The 17,154-nt window shown below is 37.5% G+C and overlaps 1 protein-coding gene across 2 annotated transcripts in view; it reads right to left on the bottom strand.

Moving 5' to 3' along the window:
• Nucleotides 1-40: 40 nt before the first annotated feature.
• Nucleotides 41-17,154, bottom strand: part of itga1 (integrin, alpha 1) — a 61,157-nt gene continuing 44,043 nt past the window's right edge. For both annotated transcript variants that reach the window (XM_014006504.1, XM_014006505.1), the window contains 18 exons: nt 16,670-16,813; nt 16,287-16,535; nt 16,029-16,159; nt 13,635-13,798; nt 13,347-13,501; nt 11,564-11,674; nt 7,230-7,306; nt 6,597-6,726; nt 6,434-6,511; nt 6,280-6,356; nt 6,068-6,151; nt 5,056-5,158; nt 4,812-4,928; nt 4,591-4,680; nt 4,410-4,514; nt 3,746-3,841; nt 3,518-3,631; nt 41-1,680 (listed from right to left, as the gene is read on the bottom strand). In XM_014006504.1, coding sequence (XP_013861958.1) covers nt 1,621-1,680; nt 3,518-3,631; nt 3,746-3,841; nt 4,410-4,514; nt 4,591-4,680; nt 4,812-4,928; nt 5,056-5,158; nt 6,068-6,151; nt 6,280-6,356; nt 6,434-6,511; nt 6,597-6,726; nt 7,230-7,306; nt 11,564-11,674; nt 13,347-13,501; nt 13,635-13,798; nt 16,029-16,159; nt 16,287-16,535; nt 16,670-16,813 — 2,085 coding nt within the window. In that variant the 3' untranslated portion in view covers nt 41-1,620. The remainder of the gene's footprint in view (nt 1,681-3,517; nt 3,632-3,745; nt 3,842-4,409; nt 4,515-4,590; nt 4,681-4,811; nt 4,929-5,055; nt 5,159-6,067; nt 6,152-6,279; nt 6,357-6,433; nt 6,512-6,596; nt 6,727-7,229; nt 7,307-11,563; nt 11,675-13,346; nt 13,502-13,634; nt 13,799-16,028; nt 16,160-16,286; nt 16,536-16,669; nt 16,814-17,154) is intronic.

The raw sequence follows: 17,154 nt of genomic DNA, 5'->3' as shown, positions 1-17,154 counted from the left end.
TATTAACAAAAGATTTTTATTATTTTTAAATGACCAACAATTTTTTTTGTAAAATGTCTTTATTTTTTACATAATGTTCAGTTTATTTCTGTGCTGATGAGGACAAAAACAGGTTGAAAAACCAGTGCATTACAATGAAACTTCACAGCAGTGTAGAACGCTGGCCTGGAGCTCACAACTGCCACTTTGTGCCTTTCACTCCACCCTCGTGTTGAAATCAGATGTGGCCATACGCTCTGAAAAAAAAACAACTAATGCTTACACATTCTGTACATACAAATTATTACATGTGCTTTCACTACGAAAGAAGGGAACTGCAGAGAAAGAATCTAATAAAAGGACATTTCTTCTCCTTGCCTTATACATTTCTAATAAACCAAATTGATAAAAGGAAAAGAGACAGAGGGAAAACATTTTCTTCCGAATCTTTACATACTGTTTATCTGTGCAACCAGTGGAAATAAAAATGTTATCTGAAGAAATGGAGTACTGCATGTACCAGTTAGGGGGTGACACTGAGCCTAAAGGAAGCAAAAAGCGTATGGTTCATGTTGTCTCAGGAAAAAAATTAAGAAATGGATGGAAATGTAGACCTAAAGTGGGGGGCCTCTCCGTCTCATTTAGTAAATAAAGAAATAAAAGAAAAATAAAAGAAAAAGTCATCCTAATCCACATCATTCCAATCACATTATGCCACAGGTTTGAAATACACATTTCATTCAAAATAAAATCCAAACAACTGATATAAATCTTAATCTTTGTGTATGCTTTAAGACAGAACAGCTACAATTTCATTTTTAATCAAAATATAATATTTACATTTGCACAAGCTGTGAAACTGGGACCGAACCCAGTTTTTTTTTCTTTATTTGTGTCAAATATACCTGTCACGTTTACTCGTAGCACCTGAGCGAAAACATCTTGACGAGCACGGAAACATTAAATTAAAAGCAAACACAACTCTGTACATTTTAAAGCTTTACACCTATCATCACTTTCTATTTACAGTACAAACAAACAAATGGCATGGTGGGAAACGTAAAGGGGTTCTGTGTCTCTCAGTAAGCAAGACGGCACTAACTACAATTATCTATCACACACACAAAAAGTGCTGCATTGTATTGTCAAAAATATGCAACAAAATGCTTCAAAATGCTCAAAGATACAGTGTGTTCAAAAAAATAAAAAAAAGGCAACAAGCTAACACAAAGCTATAAGACCGACTGCTTCAATTAAAGTAATTTGGCTGTTTTACATTAAATGTGGGTTTAGGCAACTTTGGATTCTCAAAGTGAAAAACCTGAGTATTTTATTCTCTATTGACTGAGTCAAGCTCAATCAAAACATGCTACTTTGTCAATGATTGGCTTGTAAAAAAAATAAAATTAAAACACAACTAAAAAAGAACAAATCTTTGGCTCTAGATGGGACCATCAGACTGGCCTCAGAGTTATAAGCTGCTGTCGAAAGAAACTCAACAAAAGAAGACAAGAGAAACAGTTTCTAATCATTCGTGGATTTGCTGAACTATAAAAACAGTGAGAAGTTTTTTCTTCTTCTTGCAGACAGTGTGTCAGAGCGCTGAGGTGATTGGATGGCGTTTCTTCCATCTGGTTTTTCTCAGTCCGCCATGTCCTCCTTTGAATAGTCTTCTCGAGATTTCCGCTTGAAGAAGCCCAACTAGAGGAAGAGAAAATGTTTGATTTTCAATTGACTGAGTCTTCACAATCCAGTTTGATTCAGTTCCATTCAACTCCAGTTTATTCATCTCAATTCATTTCAGTTGATTTTTATTTTATTCCGACTGATTTTATTTCAGTCCGATTGAAATGAAGAAGCCCAATTCAAATCTAATCAAACACAGTCCAGTTAACCACAGTTTCATCTTAAGATAACCAGTTCTGGTCAAATATAAAGAAGTAATTGCTGCATGTGTCAAACTCAAGGCCCATGGGCCAAATCTGGCCCTCATTCACATTTTATCCGGTTCCAAAGGTAATACATCAAATGTAAAATCGTTTTATAGTTTCTTTTTTTTGTCACTGGATTTAGTGTGTTCTTCTCCTGATAGCTAAGAAAATTAAGTTTTAGTTTTTCAATAATCGTTGATCTTGGTGTGGAAAGGTCAACAGAGAACTAACTTTAAGTCACATACATGGATTTTTAGTGAGGGTTAATTTTTTTCACTAATTTGTTGGATTGTGATGAAATGTATCTCTAAGAAATGATAAATCAAAAAAGTTGTTGATACAGAGAAAGGCATAATATGTATATTAAAGCTAAAGATGTCTTTCTGTATTTCTGTAAACCGTTTGTTTATGTATGTTCTAAATGCATAATTAAAAAAAGTAAATTTGTGTTTTTATAATAATAAGTTGTTAGAGTTAGGGCTAACCCATTTAAATAAATATTGACAGAAATTGACCCTTGTGTGAGACCAAGTTTTCAGTTTTGACCATCTTGTGTTACTAAATTTGACACCTTGTATTAGATGGATAGCTTAACATTTGATTAAAAATACTAGTAAAAGAATTTAGATAATTGACGCCACTCTCAGCTAGACTTTTTAAAACTTTAGTTAGCTTTGTCACATTTGGAAATTAATAGTAATTTTTTTTCCTTCTCACTAAATTCGCTGCTTATTTAACCACCACCTGTGCATCCAGTAAATTACGTTTGTCAGCTGTGTTGGTAATTCCCATCAGGGAAATTCATACTCTGCATTGTTATTATTCATTTTCCCTGCATGAGCAGAAGGCTGCCATCCAATGCATTCCAAAGTCCAAATTTCTAAATCTTCCCCAATATTATGAAAACAAGTTTAAACATGAAGATACTGTCTGTTTGAGAGTCTAACCTTGTGTTGCACTAGTGATAAGTGATATTGCTAATCTCAGAAGCTGTAATCGTAGAAAAATAGATCCAGTTTGTTGGGCAGTGTGAAAGCTTTTCTAATAATCTTATGTTACAATAGATTTTCTGCCGCTGTGAACTTTTGAGTCCTTGATTATAATGAAATAAAAAAAGCCCACACAACAGTATGTGCTGAATTTCTGGTCTGATATACAGTATCTAAATCGAACTGATGAATGAATTCATAGTTGATCATCTAAACCATAGTTGCTAAACTAACCAATTTTTTTCTGTTTTTGATACCTACCTAAAATGTGCTAATAAAGATGGCATTGTGAAAAAAAGATGAGCATCAGTATTTTAAAATATGTTGTTTTATTAAACTTCATTTAACCAGGAAAATCCATTGAGATACTAGATTTCTTTTGTAAGTGAGGCCTGGGCCTGAAGGCAACCTAACACATGTTTTTGGTCTGTGGGAGGAAACAAGAGTACTTGGAGAAAACCCAAGTAAGCAAAAGGCAAACTTCAACCAGAAAGAGCAGGTCCAAACTGGGGATCGAACCGGGGACCTTCTTGCTGTGACTAATCAGTGCTAACCACTGAGCCAAGCTGACATCTTCTTTAGATTTTAAAGTTAGAAATATGAGAAAGCAAATTTTACCTTCCACAGGAGAAAGATGACAAGTGCTAAGATCAGCAGTCCTATCAGGATGCTGAGGATGATGATCCAAATGGGGATTCCTTCCACTGTGTCTTTTGAAACTGGGATTCTCACCTGGCAATCACAAATAATCCTCATGTTCACTTATGTCTCCACTTAGGAACTGATACATTCTGAAGTGAATTTGTGATCAATAATGACGGTAGAATATGTATAAGTTTAACTTACACTTCTGTGCTTGTCATTGCTGCTTAGCTCGTAGAGTTTTTCATTGCTAAGCCTCAGTGTGCCGTTTACCGTCATGTACAAACTGGAAAACTCACCCTGTCAGATAAAATGTTAGATGTTCAGTATTGTGTCAGTCCATCAGGGGGCAGCTGTTAGTGATCTACAGCAGGGATGGGCAACTTAAATGATGGAAAGGGACACATTTTTATACTAGAGGGTCACATAGCTCTGTACACTTACCCAAATGTAATAAAACTACCATTTTTACCATGTTTATGTATATATATGTTTTTTAAAACCAGCATACAGTGCAGTAACATCATATTTCATGTTTAAATGCATGCACAGTTGTACTCTTGTTTAATAAAGATGAAAACAAAATGTTTGAAGCAAAAAAATAAAATTAAATCTTTCTGGCCAGATTAAACAGCTTTGAAATTCTGTGAATAGTCTACCTCCCTAAAACATTTTTTTTTACTTTTCTTTTTATTTAACAAAAGCTCTCTGAAAGCAGCTCTTAGACCAGACAAAAGTCACCCACAGGCCATATATGACATGCAGGCCGCCAAAGCCCATCACTCATTTATAGAGTTAATCTCCCTAATAGAGTTTATCTCAAATCCAATCAGGCCAAAAACAGTCCTATTATGTATTTGACACTTACCTCCATAAATGTAGGTTTCCACACCCTGAAAGTAATGTTGACCTGACTCATTTTGGTTTCAGGGATGAAACAATCAAAGAGCGCACATTCCGCTTGTTCACATTGCTGCAGAGAAAATGATTCATTGAGACACAAAGACACAAACTCCAGCATTCTTTGGAACAAAAAGTTCATCACTGACCAGCAAAAACACACTAAGTGTTTCCTTTTTCGGTTTGAGCGCTTTAACAGAAGGGTTGCTTTCATCCAAATGTCCTTTGGCACAATTAACCTGCAGGGCAGTGAGGAGCAGGCATGAGTGAAACGCTTTGTTTAGGTGAGTGTACATGTGTGTGTGTGTGTGTGTGTGTGTGTGTGTGTGTGTGTGTGTGCGTGTGTGTGTGTGTGTGTGTGTGTTCATACCCCTGGGCTGGCGGTGAATTTGGTCAAGTCGAGTAGCTTGTTCTTCAGAGGCGACAGCCGAGGAAACGACACTGTGAGGTTAAGGGGCGGAGTCATCACATCGCCTGACATCTCCACCTGAGGGCATGAGAAACAGAGAAGTGTGGAACTGTCTTTTTCTGCCTTTACCCCAGGTCTGCATTAGAATAAATTGTTTATCTATATCAACAAATCATCGCTGAAGATAGCTGTGTGCTGTTGTTACCGTATAATTGACGTTGACTTCCTCCCAAGTCAGTTTGCTGTCATTGTGTTTCAAAGCATACTGGTCACCATCTTTAACTATAATGTGAGCATCCACAGGATTCCTGGAGGAATCATAAAATGAAGACGTCATTCATTTACATATTAAACATCTATTATCCTTAAGGTGGTATTTCATGGGGCGGGGCTATTCAACTAAATTGCTCCAGGGGCCACAGTCAGTGCAGGCCAACAGCTGATCGTCAGTCCATCTCACTGACACATGACAAGTTAGAGTTACCAAATAACCTAACATGCCTGTTTTGGTCTGTGGTAGAAAACCCACTCATACAAAGGGGGGACATGTAAATTGGGTTGAAATTTGCAAACTTCCTGCTGTGAGGCAGCAGCTCTAAACACTCAAGTCTTAACCAAATGAGCAATTTCTTTTTGATTTGTGTTAGAAATGTAGCAATGAAATGCTGTGAACTGTTCTTTCTTATAGTGAAATGAACACCATAGATGATTACAACATGTGTTATTGGCATGTGATGTGCATCACCAATATTTCATTTGTTAATAAAAACCCCAATCCTGCATTTCAGGCTCGCAAAACATAACATTGAAACAGGGGCTGTTTGAGGCTAGAGTATAAATTTTAAACTATTGAAACAATTCTTACCATGTAAGAAATTTGCATACATTTCTCTGTGACAACATAAGAGATTCAAGGGAGTCGATGCTCTTAGGAAAGATAATGTACACTTGTGGGGTAACAGGATTATTATATAAAATAAAAGATTTTTTTCCCCTCAGGGCATTTAAATGATATCAAGTGTACTCTGACCACAATAAAGAAAAAAGAAACAAAATGTGACAATGGAAAAAAGATGTAACAGATTCTGAAATGTCCCAAATTGAGATTAAACAAATACTTAAATCTGCTTTTGTTGACCATAGTTAATAATTTACAAAAAAAAAAAAAAAAAAGTAATCATTGCCTATCTAAAATTGTGAATATCCAGGGTACTCACACTCTGAATATGACTCCAGGCTCGTACTTCACAGGGATGGAGATTTTGACATCATTGTCAGAAGATGACAACTCTTCACTGTCACTGTGGAAAAATGACATAAATGTGAAAAACAAAGTGAAATTATCTATTAACACCCGAACATGAAATAAGACTTTAACACACATGAAGACCCCCCACACACACACACACACACACACACACTAACTCACCTTGTAGCTGTCAGATTGACTTGGATTTCTCCCTGTATGTGTTTAGGGTTTGTCTCAAACCTGACTTTGAAAATCTCCTGTTGGAACACGATGACGTTAAAGCAACGATCGACTTATAAAGTGCAGTGAATTTATTGTTCAGATTTAAACTCACCTCTGCATTTTGTCCCAGGAAGGGATATCCAACAGCACACTCCACTTTTGTGTTATTCAGAGTGCAATCTTTCTCTGGCTGATGGTGCAAATTAAAACATCTTCATTTAAGTCGCTGTGTTTGCTAAAATGAAATCAGAACAGAAGGGAAGCAGAAATCCCACCTCTACTTTAACATAGTTGATGTTTGGTGTGAAGCTGATGTTCACTTTGGTGTTGTAGGCGCTGTCTCTGCTGTTCCTGACTCGGATGTTCACGTCGATCTTGTCTCGTGCGTTGACTTTAATCAGCATGCTGTGGAAGCAAAAATGCAAGCTGTCAGCTTGGCTGTGATGTGCACGTCTGCCCACAAGGGTGCAGCCGTGCTCTGCAGAGACGAGGGGAGCTCAAACAACTTTTTTATGCTGTAAATGCTTTTAGAATCAACACAATCAGTAAAATACAATAAATAAATTTGTTTTTAAACAAAAAGTTTGATCTGCATGCTCATTTTCTCCATGCTGACTCAAAAGAACCCAATTTTAAAACAAACTGATGACTGAATTGGGTTTATTAACGTCAACCATCCCATTTTACTCAAATAAAATGAAGGAACTTTATATGAAAAAAAGATGACAATCCCTGAATTATGCTGGTAAAGCTTCATGTAGTTTTATCTTCAACTCATTAGCAAACAGCCGATTTGCTGTTACAATTACAGCACCCCTTTCAGAACACACATTAAATTGGCACATTAAAGTTGCTTTACAGTTTACTTAAAAACACACACAAAAAAGTACAACTTAAAGCTAATTTACCTTTTCACGCTCGGCTCTGCGGTGAGCGAGAGTTCACTGACGCACTTTCCGTCACCTCCGCAGTCCATCAAAGGAATCTGTGTGTCAGAAAAGTTCAAGAGCATTAATTTAACGTTAAAACGTTTAATATTGTCAAACATGTTGGGAAAAGTCAATGGTTTGTATTTAAACTTAAAATAAAAAAACCCTCAAGAGTAAATGCTTTCTCAAAGGTCAGTTTGGTGGATAAAACCTTGGGAGTTCGGCAGCATCTACAAACATTTACATTATATCTATTTACAACACAAACTGGAGAGGCTGAACTTTCTTGTGACATCATTGCATCAGGATGCCTACACTGATAAAAAGTGTTTGTGACGTTGTTCGTATTGAAATGTTTTACAATCGCCTTAAAATACATGTCAAGCTGCACGGATTGTCCATAAATTACACAAATTTCCCACCATCCTGCACGTTCTCCTCTGCCCCACGGTCTGTCTTTCTCCAACAGTCCGCTTGTCCCCTCCACACCCACCGTTGTATCAAGAGTGAGTAATATGGACTTTTTTGCAAAAAATAAACATTTTTGAGGGTCAAGATTATGGGTAAACGTCAGAAAGGGTTGCCATGTATGCTGTAAGACGTGTTCTTGACATATAATATCATCTGAAAGCCAGTCTAGATTCAACATAGAACTTGGAACTATTAAGATGTGCATTTTTTGTTAGTTTATTAGTAGTTTCTTTGTGCTTTATGATTAGGATCATTTATATTTTGTGATTCCTACAGATAGTTAAGTGACTTGTGTTTTCATTTTATCAGTTCCCCTGTGTTTGTCTTGCCGCACCCACCTACACCTGCACCCCCATCTCATTTAGCTCAGCTGGATCTCATCTCCCCTCCAGCCGTGTCGTGTCAGTGTGACTTCTGGGTCCGGACCTCCTGCAAACCACGACAGGAACTGATACCAGCCCAGATAAACTCAGAATGAGCTGCAAAGTGGATCAGATGTGTGGGCTGTGTTCGAGATGAAAAACGTTTCAAGATTAAATCTGCTTCATTTGTCTGATGTAACATGGTTTTGAGATTAGATTTTTACTTAGATTTTCAAACTTTTTTGTACCAAAAATTACAACATAAAATGGTATTTGTGTAAATAAAGATTTGTTAAACTAAAATTAGCAGAAGGTTAGGTGCCATGTAAAAACTAGGAGTGAAAATTGTCACACGATTTGATTTGATTCTGATTCTGAAACAACAATTAGATTCAAAATGGATTTGATTCATGATGATTTCTGCTTTAATCTAAAGGTGTGCAAAGAATTATGATCTACTCCAGTCTGCTTTGCAAGACAGAAGGACAAATGGAGACATTAAAGTGTCTTTTTCACATTAAGCCATGTTTAGGTGGAATTGTTGCAGCTATTGCAAAAAACAATATCACATATTGCTTAAGTAAAAAAAGAGTCACTTTATTTATGAAAAAAATTGTAATACTAAGGATACTCTAAAGATTTCTAAGGAAAATGCCTTTTCCAACTGTGGTAGGTGCACAATGGAGGCAAACAGCTAGTGGATTTGTTTTAATTTTTAGAATCAATTTGGGGACATTTTATATCGATTCAGAATAGTTGAATAGGAGAATCGCAATTCTTATGTGAATCGAAATTTTTTAGGGTGCACCCTTAGTAAACACACACGTGTTGAAATATCAGTGATGATGTAATGATTTTGAAACTAGTTTTGATATGAACAATTGTACAATTTTGAAGACTGTTGTTTTAAGGCATCAGCATTCAACTTGGGTCTCGGCCTCACTCAGACTATAAGTTAGCTCGACAATCTTTTAGAATTAAACTCTTGTTTCTCCAAACTGAGGTCATTCAAAGAGCATTAAATATTATATCATATTTTTTTCTACAGAAGCCCACTTCCAAATATCTTGTTCTTTATCTTTTATAGGAAAAGATGTTTATTTTTTATGACAGAAGTGGAACACTGACAATTTGTCCAATATAGTTTAATGACTTTTACATGTCACTGAGTTAGTTTATTGACTTTGTTTTGCTAATTTGATTTTTCATCGTTATGTGTGCCTACTAATGCGATTAAATTATCATTAGTTGTCAATTACATTCAAACTTTTTAGGCAAAGTTTTTTTAGTTGTTTAAATCAAAGAGGTTGTAAACATTTTATGAGGTTTGATCTCTCAATCCTGTCCCACGTTGAGGCTCCAGTGTTGCCCCCTCAAGACACTAGATCATAGTTTGCAGCACGACGTCAAAAAAGAGCTTCCGTTTATGACTTCCCCTCTCTGTGAGCTTTCTGTTTCTTCGTTTCAGTAACAATAACAGGAAAATTCCTAAATGTGCTCCTCTAGCTTGTATACGTTCCTGCTGTAGGCTTTTAAATGCACACAGCATACACAGCATACACAGTGTAGTTATCAATGTGTTTTTTCACATAAACACAGGCTATAATGACATTCTAATGAAGCCTGGAAACATCACTCACTGCTACAATTATCTGAAAACCTTCTAGTTAGAGCAAATACGACTGTGGGAAGATTGTCCTGGTTGTTAAAACACTGATGCAGAGATGAAGAACAACTGAAGGACGGCAGTCAGCTGCTGCAAATACTAACGCACTGTAACAGCAGCAAAAACTGCCCTCTTATGACACGTTTGCACAAATAGACAAATGCAGGATGTTTAAGATGAAACTCAAATCATCACAACTGTACTTTCAAAGGAACTTATACTTGCCAGCATCAGACCCACAAAATAACACAAAATGAACACCCAGAAAAACTCAGACTGTTGTAAACCTGAAGACATACCGGTAATAATCGAGAACAGTTTAACAGAAAATTTGACAAAATGAGGATATAATCAAAACAGTCAACAACCATCAAACCTTTTCATAATTAATGATTACTGTTTTTATTACCTATAATACTTGTTTCTACAAAATGACAGCAATCGTTTTAAATGTAATTTGATTTCCAAGAATACTTTCCCCCGTGTGTTGTTTTTACAACTCACTGGGGTCCTGTGGGAATTTAAAGAAATTTGTTCTAATAATTATTAAAATCACTAAAAGTTTATTTAAAGTAGTTCTCTAACCTGCAGGTTAAGGTTGGCTGTTGTATTACTTCAGCAATGCTTCAACTGAACAACCTGAGAGAGTTTGATGCATGATTAATGAGAACGTGAATCCATGGCTGAGCTGCAGCCAAACAAAATAAGTTTTTGAGATTTAAACTGTCAGTAAAAGATTTTTCTATCATTTTACAGATTGCATTGAAAAAAAAATAACACTGACTCAACATTTAAAATTTGAAGTAATCTGCCACACTTCATATTTTAGCATTGACCAAATATGATTATGTTAAAGTTACACTAAATTTTTTTTAAAGCTGAGTCAGTGTTTTAGATTTTTTTTCTGTGTGCTAGTATCAGCTAGGTTTGTTGTATGTGTTATTGTTTTCTGTCAGACTGGGTTCTGTTTTGTTTTTCATTCACATTAAAACGTAAATGTAACCTCCATCAGACAACAGCGTAAACATCCCTGAAGAAGACGTGACATCACACTCCACACACCATGTTTACAGGAGTAAATATGGACGCTGCATGCCACCTTGTGTGAATCGAATCTGAAGTTGTGCAATCAGATTCATCCAACGGTCACATTCCATTTTGCCACTTCACGTCTACTTAGGTGCAAAACTGCATTTCTCGAATGTGAGCGATGTACTTAAAGTAAAACAAACTCAAGTATTGATCCCATGATGTTAGTACTGGTACGACCCAACACACTGGTATACCATTAGTATCATATGTTGGTATAAATTTTCAGACATTCAAGACTTGTTCATACGGGTTAAAAAATATGAATTTGGTCACTTTTGCCTGCAATGTGAACCTAACCAAATAATAACCACAGATATGACCTATCACCTGTTCTCAAATGAGCCATAAAAAGCTCTGTCAAGTGTTGGTAAAGCTATCTGAAGAGTCTACAAGGCATCGTCTGTTTCAGCTGACCTTCACTTATTGTTTTGATTGGCTTTTGGACACTCCAGAAATGACCTGATTGGCTGGGCCTTGGGAATCATTTACACACCCATCACTGGTCTGCATGTGATCCAAATCACATTGAAATTGGACCATTCCCTCTGGGTGCATAACATTTTTAGTGTGTATATTTTAAACAAAACAACAAAAATGTCATTACTTCAGTAAATCACACCAACTTGTGAATTAAGTATCACAATAAGTCATCAGATTTTCACCTTCCAGTGAACTGATTTCAGATTTTGTGGAAGGTACTTGATAACAGAGAGCAGTCTTACTGTCTTATTGATGGATCTGGGAAGATTTTCATCCAGGACAGGACCTTGGTCCTCTTTGACTAGTCCAAACTCCAAAGACACCAAGAGAGGATCCCTGAAGTCGGGCCGTGGCTGAGGGAGCAAAATGAGGACGAGGACATATAGAAGAAGAAAAGTGGGACAAAAAGAGAAAGAGAATGTAAGCAAACTATAGAAACATGTGTCTCAGTTGTGTGGCTTATTTTTTCAAACAAAACTGCCTTTAAAATGTTCTGACTGTTGAAAGTTTCATCGTGACCTTTTGTGTTCAACAGTTAATAACCCAATGGACCGTGATTCTGAAGAAATGAGGCAACAATGGCTCAAATCTTAGAGAAATCTTCTCAATGTCTAGGATCTGAAACATAAAGATTTAATTAGTATTTTGAGAACAAACACTAACCCTGTCTTCTTTTAGTTTAGAGTTTCAACTTATTGTAAAGTCCAAACTTTACAGGTGAACCACCCCAACCTAAACAAAAACATCATCCTGGCGGGAGAGCGAAGGTCAGATAATCAGGAGTCGTCCTCTGGGAACCATGAACGTCCACACAAATTTATGTATCAGTCCGGTTCACAGATGTAGAGATGATGTTTTTATTTTTTAAGTTGTGAGTATGTGTGTGTGGGGGGGCAGCAAACACAGCAGTGGGCCGTTACCTGCTGAAAAGGAAACAAACTCTGTGGCCATATTTGCTTTTCTAAAAGTAAAATCCTGCGTTCTTTATTAAAAAGTAGCTGATTATTGATAAAAAAAAAACCTGAGGATAAAGTCTAGCTGGTTGGGTCCAACGCAATGCATTGAAAGGTTGGTTTTATTTTTTTTTTTTGCTGAAGAAGAAAAAAATAGTCAGTTCTGAAAATCTGAATCTATAAATCTGTTTTAGTGAAGAGAGTGAGGATTTATCATTTGTAATTAAACCACTCATTTGGCTTCAGACATTTTCAAGTTGGACTCAGAGAAGAGAGGAGGTGATGCAGCAGCCACAGTAATCCAGCAGTAACAACTGGTAACTATAAATGATTGATCTCTTGGCTTGAAGATGTTGGCAAACTGGGGCCTTTCTGTGTGTGCTCCGCATGTTTTTCTTGTATACTTCTAAAAGATGTGCTTTTACCAAACTGGCACTTTGCAAGCATCTAAAACAGTGAATCAAGATTCATTAAAGAATAAAACCAGGGCTTTGTGTCTGGGATAAATTCCATGACCCTTGAAAACCTCTGACAGATATTTCTGTGCAAACTTGCAGACCAGAACAGAGAAAGTATTCATGGTCAACGTGAAGAAGAACAGCAGCTGTTTGCACTGATTAGTTCCTCTTTCTGCTGCTTGAGAACAGCTGACCAATAAAAGCCTTTATCACAGTGAATGGCTGGTTGAAAAAATAATAAAACTATTGTGGACTTCTAAACTTTAGTTCATGATTTAATGGTAACACAATACGCAAAAAAACTGCTTTAACCTGGAGTGTCACTTTGTTGCTAAAACATAAAACACTGAGCCCATTTTCACAGCTCATTCACGTTCCTTCTCCATCCCTCCATGTGTCTTCAGTTCAAATAAATGATCGCTCTGAGGAGCACGAGGCTCAACTATGGATGCTTTGATCAGGATGGGTCTGTTTTATGTTAGAACCAAGGTCTGCAGAACACCTCTCACAGCTTTGGATAAAATTTGCGGAGAAATCTAAGCTATTATCGGCATACAATATTTCTAAAGAACACAGGTAAGAAATCACAGCATTGCAAAAATCAGAGTACTTGCCAACATCTTAAATTTTTCCATCAGGCATTTCTTCTCATTGTCTTTGATGGTGATGATTTTAGTAATCTTGCGCTCACTTTTCTCTGTCCCCTGTTCAACAAAGAAGGCCCTGGATTTTGTTCGCAGAGCATCCAAAGTAATTGTATAACGAACTTCTGAAAGAAACAGAAAATTGTGTTGTCTTAAAAACAGCAACAAGGAAGTGATCAAAAACAAATAAATAAATAAGGGAAGCAAGTTGATGGCAGGGACATTGACACAAGTGAGAAGCAAAGCTGTCTTGCTCACCTGCAGGAGAGTTTGGATCCTTCTTGTCAGATTTTACAAGGTAGCGATAACAAACTGTGATGTTCACACACGCAGATCCATTACATGGGTACTGAGACTGCTGCAGGTTTATTTTAACAGGGTTAAAAGTCATGTTAGCATGCAGCTCTGCAACATCTCTGGTCCTGTTGAAATAAAGGCAAAATACAATTTTCTGTATGAAAAAATTACAAATTTCTACATTTTCACTTTACATTTTTTTATAGAGTGAATAAAAAAATCTCACAAACTACTAAGTGGATTAAAAAAAACTAAACAGCAATAACTTGGTCTGTTTTACAGATACTGAGCTAAAATTTTCATGCAATTGTAGCCCAGAGTCATCCCCAACATGTACTCTGAGAGCTGATAGATTGCGCAAGGTCTTTGTTTAAAACTTTGGTATGCAAAGTGATGCAGGATATGCATACCTTCGAGGACTGCTTAACATTTAATTTCTTTGCTGCTTTGGATCCCTGTCAAAATTGAGAATCGCTGCATTGAACAATTGTGCATAAAGTCATTATCTTGTGCCGGGTTCACATGGCAAAATAATTAGCCCAATGTTTGGCCCAATTTTGCCTTTCAACAATCTTAAATCAGCTCAGAAGGATGTCAGGACCACTACAATCTCAAATCAGGGATATTCAACATGTTGTCTTGGTCTGATATTCCAGTGTTTGTTGTGTTTCCTGAGGACAAACGAGCTTGCAACCTGTTGAACGTGTAGCCAATCAGAAAGCAAGATGACGAAAACAAGTCAGGTGGATATTGGAGACTTCTTTTTGTTTTTTTTTTTATTTTTTGTTTGTTTTTTTCTCTGTCAAAAATAGTCCACAAACTATCACAGTTGCTTCTTCCTCCTCTGTTGTGTTTATTTACTCTGTATTCTTGTTTGATCTCCGGAGGTTTCCTGAGATTTCCAGTCTGGCATCTGAATGTTTGTGAGTGAAATCTGTTTGTATGTAGTGTGTTGTCTTTTGCCATGTGGCTGTACACCATACACTGTAGGACCAAACATGTTATATGTATGATTTTTTATCGTCATGTGTGGGGTCTCTCATTTGTTGAAAATGGGTTGACAATTCTAAAATCTTGCCATGTGAACCAGGTATTACAAGGATGAGTCAGGTCCAATGGATGGGTTCTTCTTTATTGAAACATTTCATTTTTTAGCCAAAAGTTTAAGGAGTTGCAGGTAAACTCCTTAAACTAAGGCTTGGTTTCAGGGGCTGTTCTAGGGGTGGGGCCATAGGGGCATTGACTCCTGCTGAAATTTGATTGGCCCCCTGAAGTGCCCCTGTCCTGTCACGCATCTGTCCTTTGCCCAAGTGATGACACTGGGTGCAGTTCCATGTATAAACACTAGAGGCGCTAATGAACCAAATAGAAAAGTCCAGCATGAATCAAGCTGACAGAAGAATTTTTCTTTTCTTAAAATTTGAAAAATCCTGTAGAAAAAGTATTTTAACTCACAAATATTGGCTGGATTATCTCAAATGTTGTGTGTTTGAGAGTATTTTATCTATATACTGTAAAATGCATGTGAAATTGGTAAGGAAAATTTACAGTGAAAGCTGTTTTAAAATTACATTACAAGTGTTTAAATGTGTGACTGGTAAAATATATACACCATAACAAAACCAGCAATTTGTGTGCAAGGATGCTGAATAAATACTTGGACCCTCTATGAATATTGTAGCCCCTTGATGGCCCCTTATTCAGAAAAATCCTAGATCCGCCAATGCTTGGTTTGCCTGCAACTCAGACTTAGTTCTGATAAAGGATGAAACATTTCAGCCAAGAAGAGCCTGTACAAAGGGCCTGACTTAACCTTGCTGTATATGCGTCAAGTCATTCCATGCACACATTTCTACATTTTTAGAGAGAAGTGAATGTTCTGTTGAGCATGAAGCTTGGTTTCACAGCTGTCCATTCTACTTTTAAGCTTTCTCAATCAGAGTCTATTAAGAGCAGCCGCCTGCTGCCAAATCGTATAGAGGTTCTGAGCCACATGGGAAATGCAGTTTTCACACGGCCTTGTTGAGCTCCTGCCAATATAGGCTGTGGGAGGAGACCTGCCTGGGAAGTTAAATCATTGTGTGGGCTGATGTTTCAGAAGATTGTGGGTTGATTCAGCATTCTGGAGCAAAATAGTGAAATACTGTATGTAGGCGGAGGTTTCAACACGGAGACCATTAGGAAGCTTTTCGCCTACAGCCCTATAAGTCCAGTGGGACATGCACAGCTGTCTAAACCAGTGTAAGATAATGCAAAGCAGACATGCAAGCTGATGGCTCCAGGAAACAAGCTCTGCTGGAATGCAAGATATAAGGAGTAAATGCTTCTGCTGTCAGTGATGATCAGCCCACTCACCAGAACAGGGAAGCCCCTCCAAGGCCTCCTATGGTAACGTCAGTAATGCCGTCTCCATTCAGATCCATCACCCCGTGGATGGACTGACCAAAGAATTTCATCTTTTCACCATCTCCACCTGCAGGAATGTGCTGGGGAGACACCGGGCGACAAAGCATAGAAAGTTAGGGATCTTTTACGATTGGAAGGAAGCTGGGATCATGTTCCTCTAACTGAACAATGAAATATGTTTTGGTACAAAGGCTTCTTGATTCCTACCTGTACAAACTGCTTTTTCAGGGATTTCTTGTCTCCGTGGTAGATGTAAACAGCTCCTCTGTGGTCATTCTCAAATGGCGCACCTATCACAACGTCGTTGTACCCATCAAGGTTGAGATCAGACACTGCTGCTATGGCAGTACCAAACCGAGCTCCGCACGGCTCGTTTTTAACGGAGCAGCCAGCCGACTGGGCAACACAACACGTCTGGTTGACAGGCTTCAAGGTAAACTCATGCTCAAACTGGCCCTAATGGTAATAAAACCGAGAAATATCAAGATTGTGAGACACAATACTCAATGATTCTGCCATCCATATCGTTTTTTATTGAGAAATTCTGAAGAAAACTGACGTAGCATCTTTTTATTTTAAGGGCTGAGTACCCGTTTCAGTTTGTAGACGTAGACTTGTCCCTGCTCGTCTCTTTCTGAGCCCATGTACATCGGAGCTCCAACAAGAAGGAGGTCCGTGAGGGAATCTCTATCGATGTCAACAGTCTGCAGGACGCTGCCGAAGTAGGAACCAATCTGCAGTCATTGACAAATGTTCATTTGGTTAATTTGACACCATGTCATGTCAGACTCAGAGAAACTGTTAAAGGCTCAATGCTGATTGTTAAAGGGCCAATATTATGTGTTTCTCATGCATACATTTAAATAGTATACCATCATAAAATATCTATGTCACCTTTAGCTGTTATTAAAATGCTGTTTTTATGTTTAAATAGAAAATAAACTTGTGTTTTCATCACTTCCTCTTCTAAACGCCTTGAAATTGGCCTCTGTCTCTTTAAGAACCCGCTTCTTCTGTCTCGCCCATTTCGGTGGGGGGGGGGGGTCCATGAGTTTGTCGCTGCTGGCCCCGGGGG

Source organism: Austrofundulus limnaeus, unplaced genomic scaffold (genome assembly GCF_001266775.1).
Source record: "Austrofundulus limnaeus strain Quisiro unplaced genomic scaffold, Austrofundulus_limnaeus-1.0 Scaffold36, whole genome shotgun sequence".
Lineage (NCBI taxonomy): Eukaryota > Metazoa > Chordata > Actinopteri > Cyprinodontiformes > Rivulidae > Austrofundulus > Austrofundulus limnaeus.
Note: the sequence above shows the minus strand (reverse complement) of the source record. Positions and strands in the feature narration are given on the sequence as shown.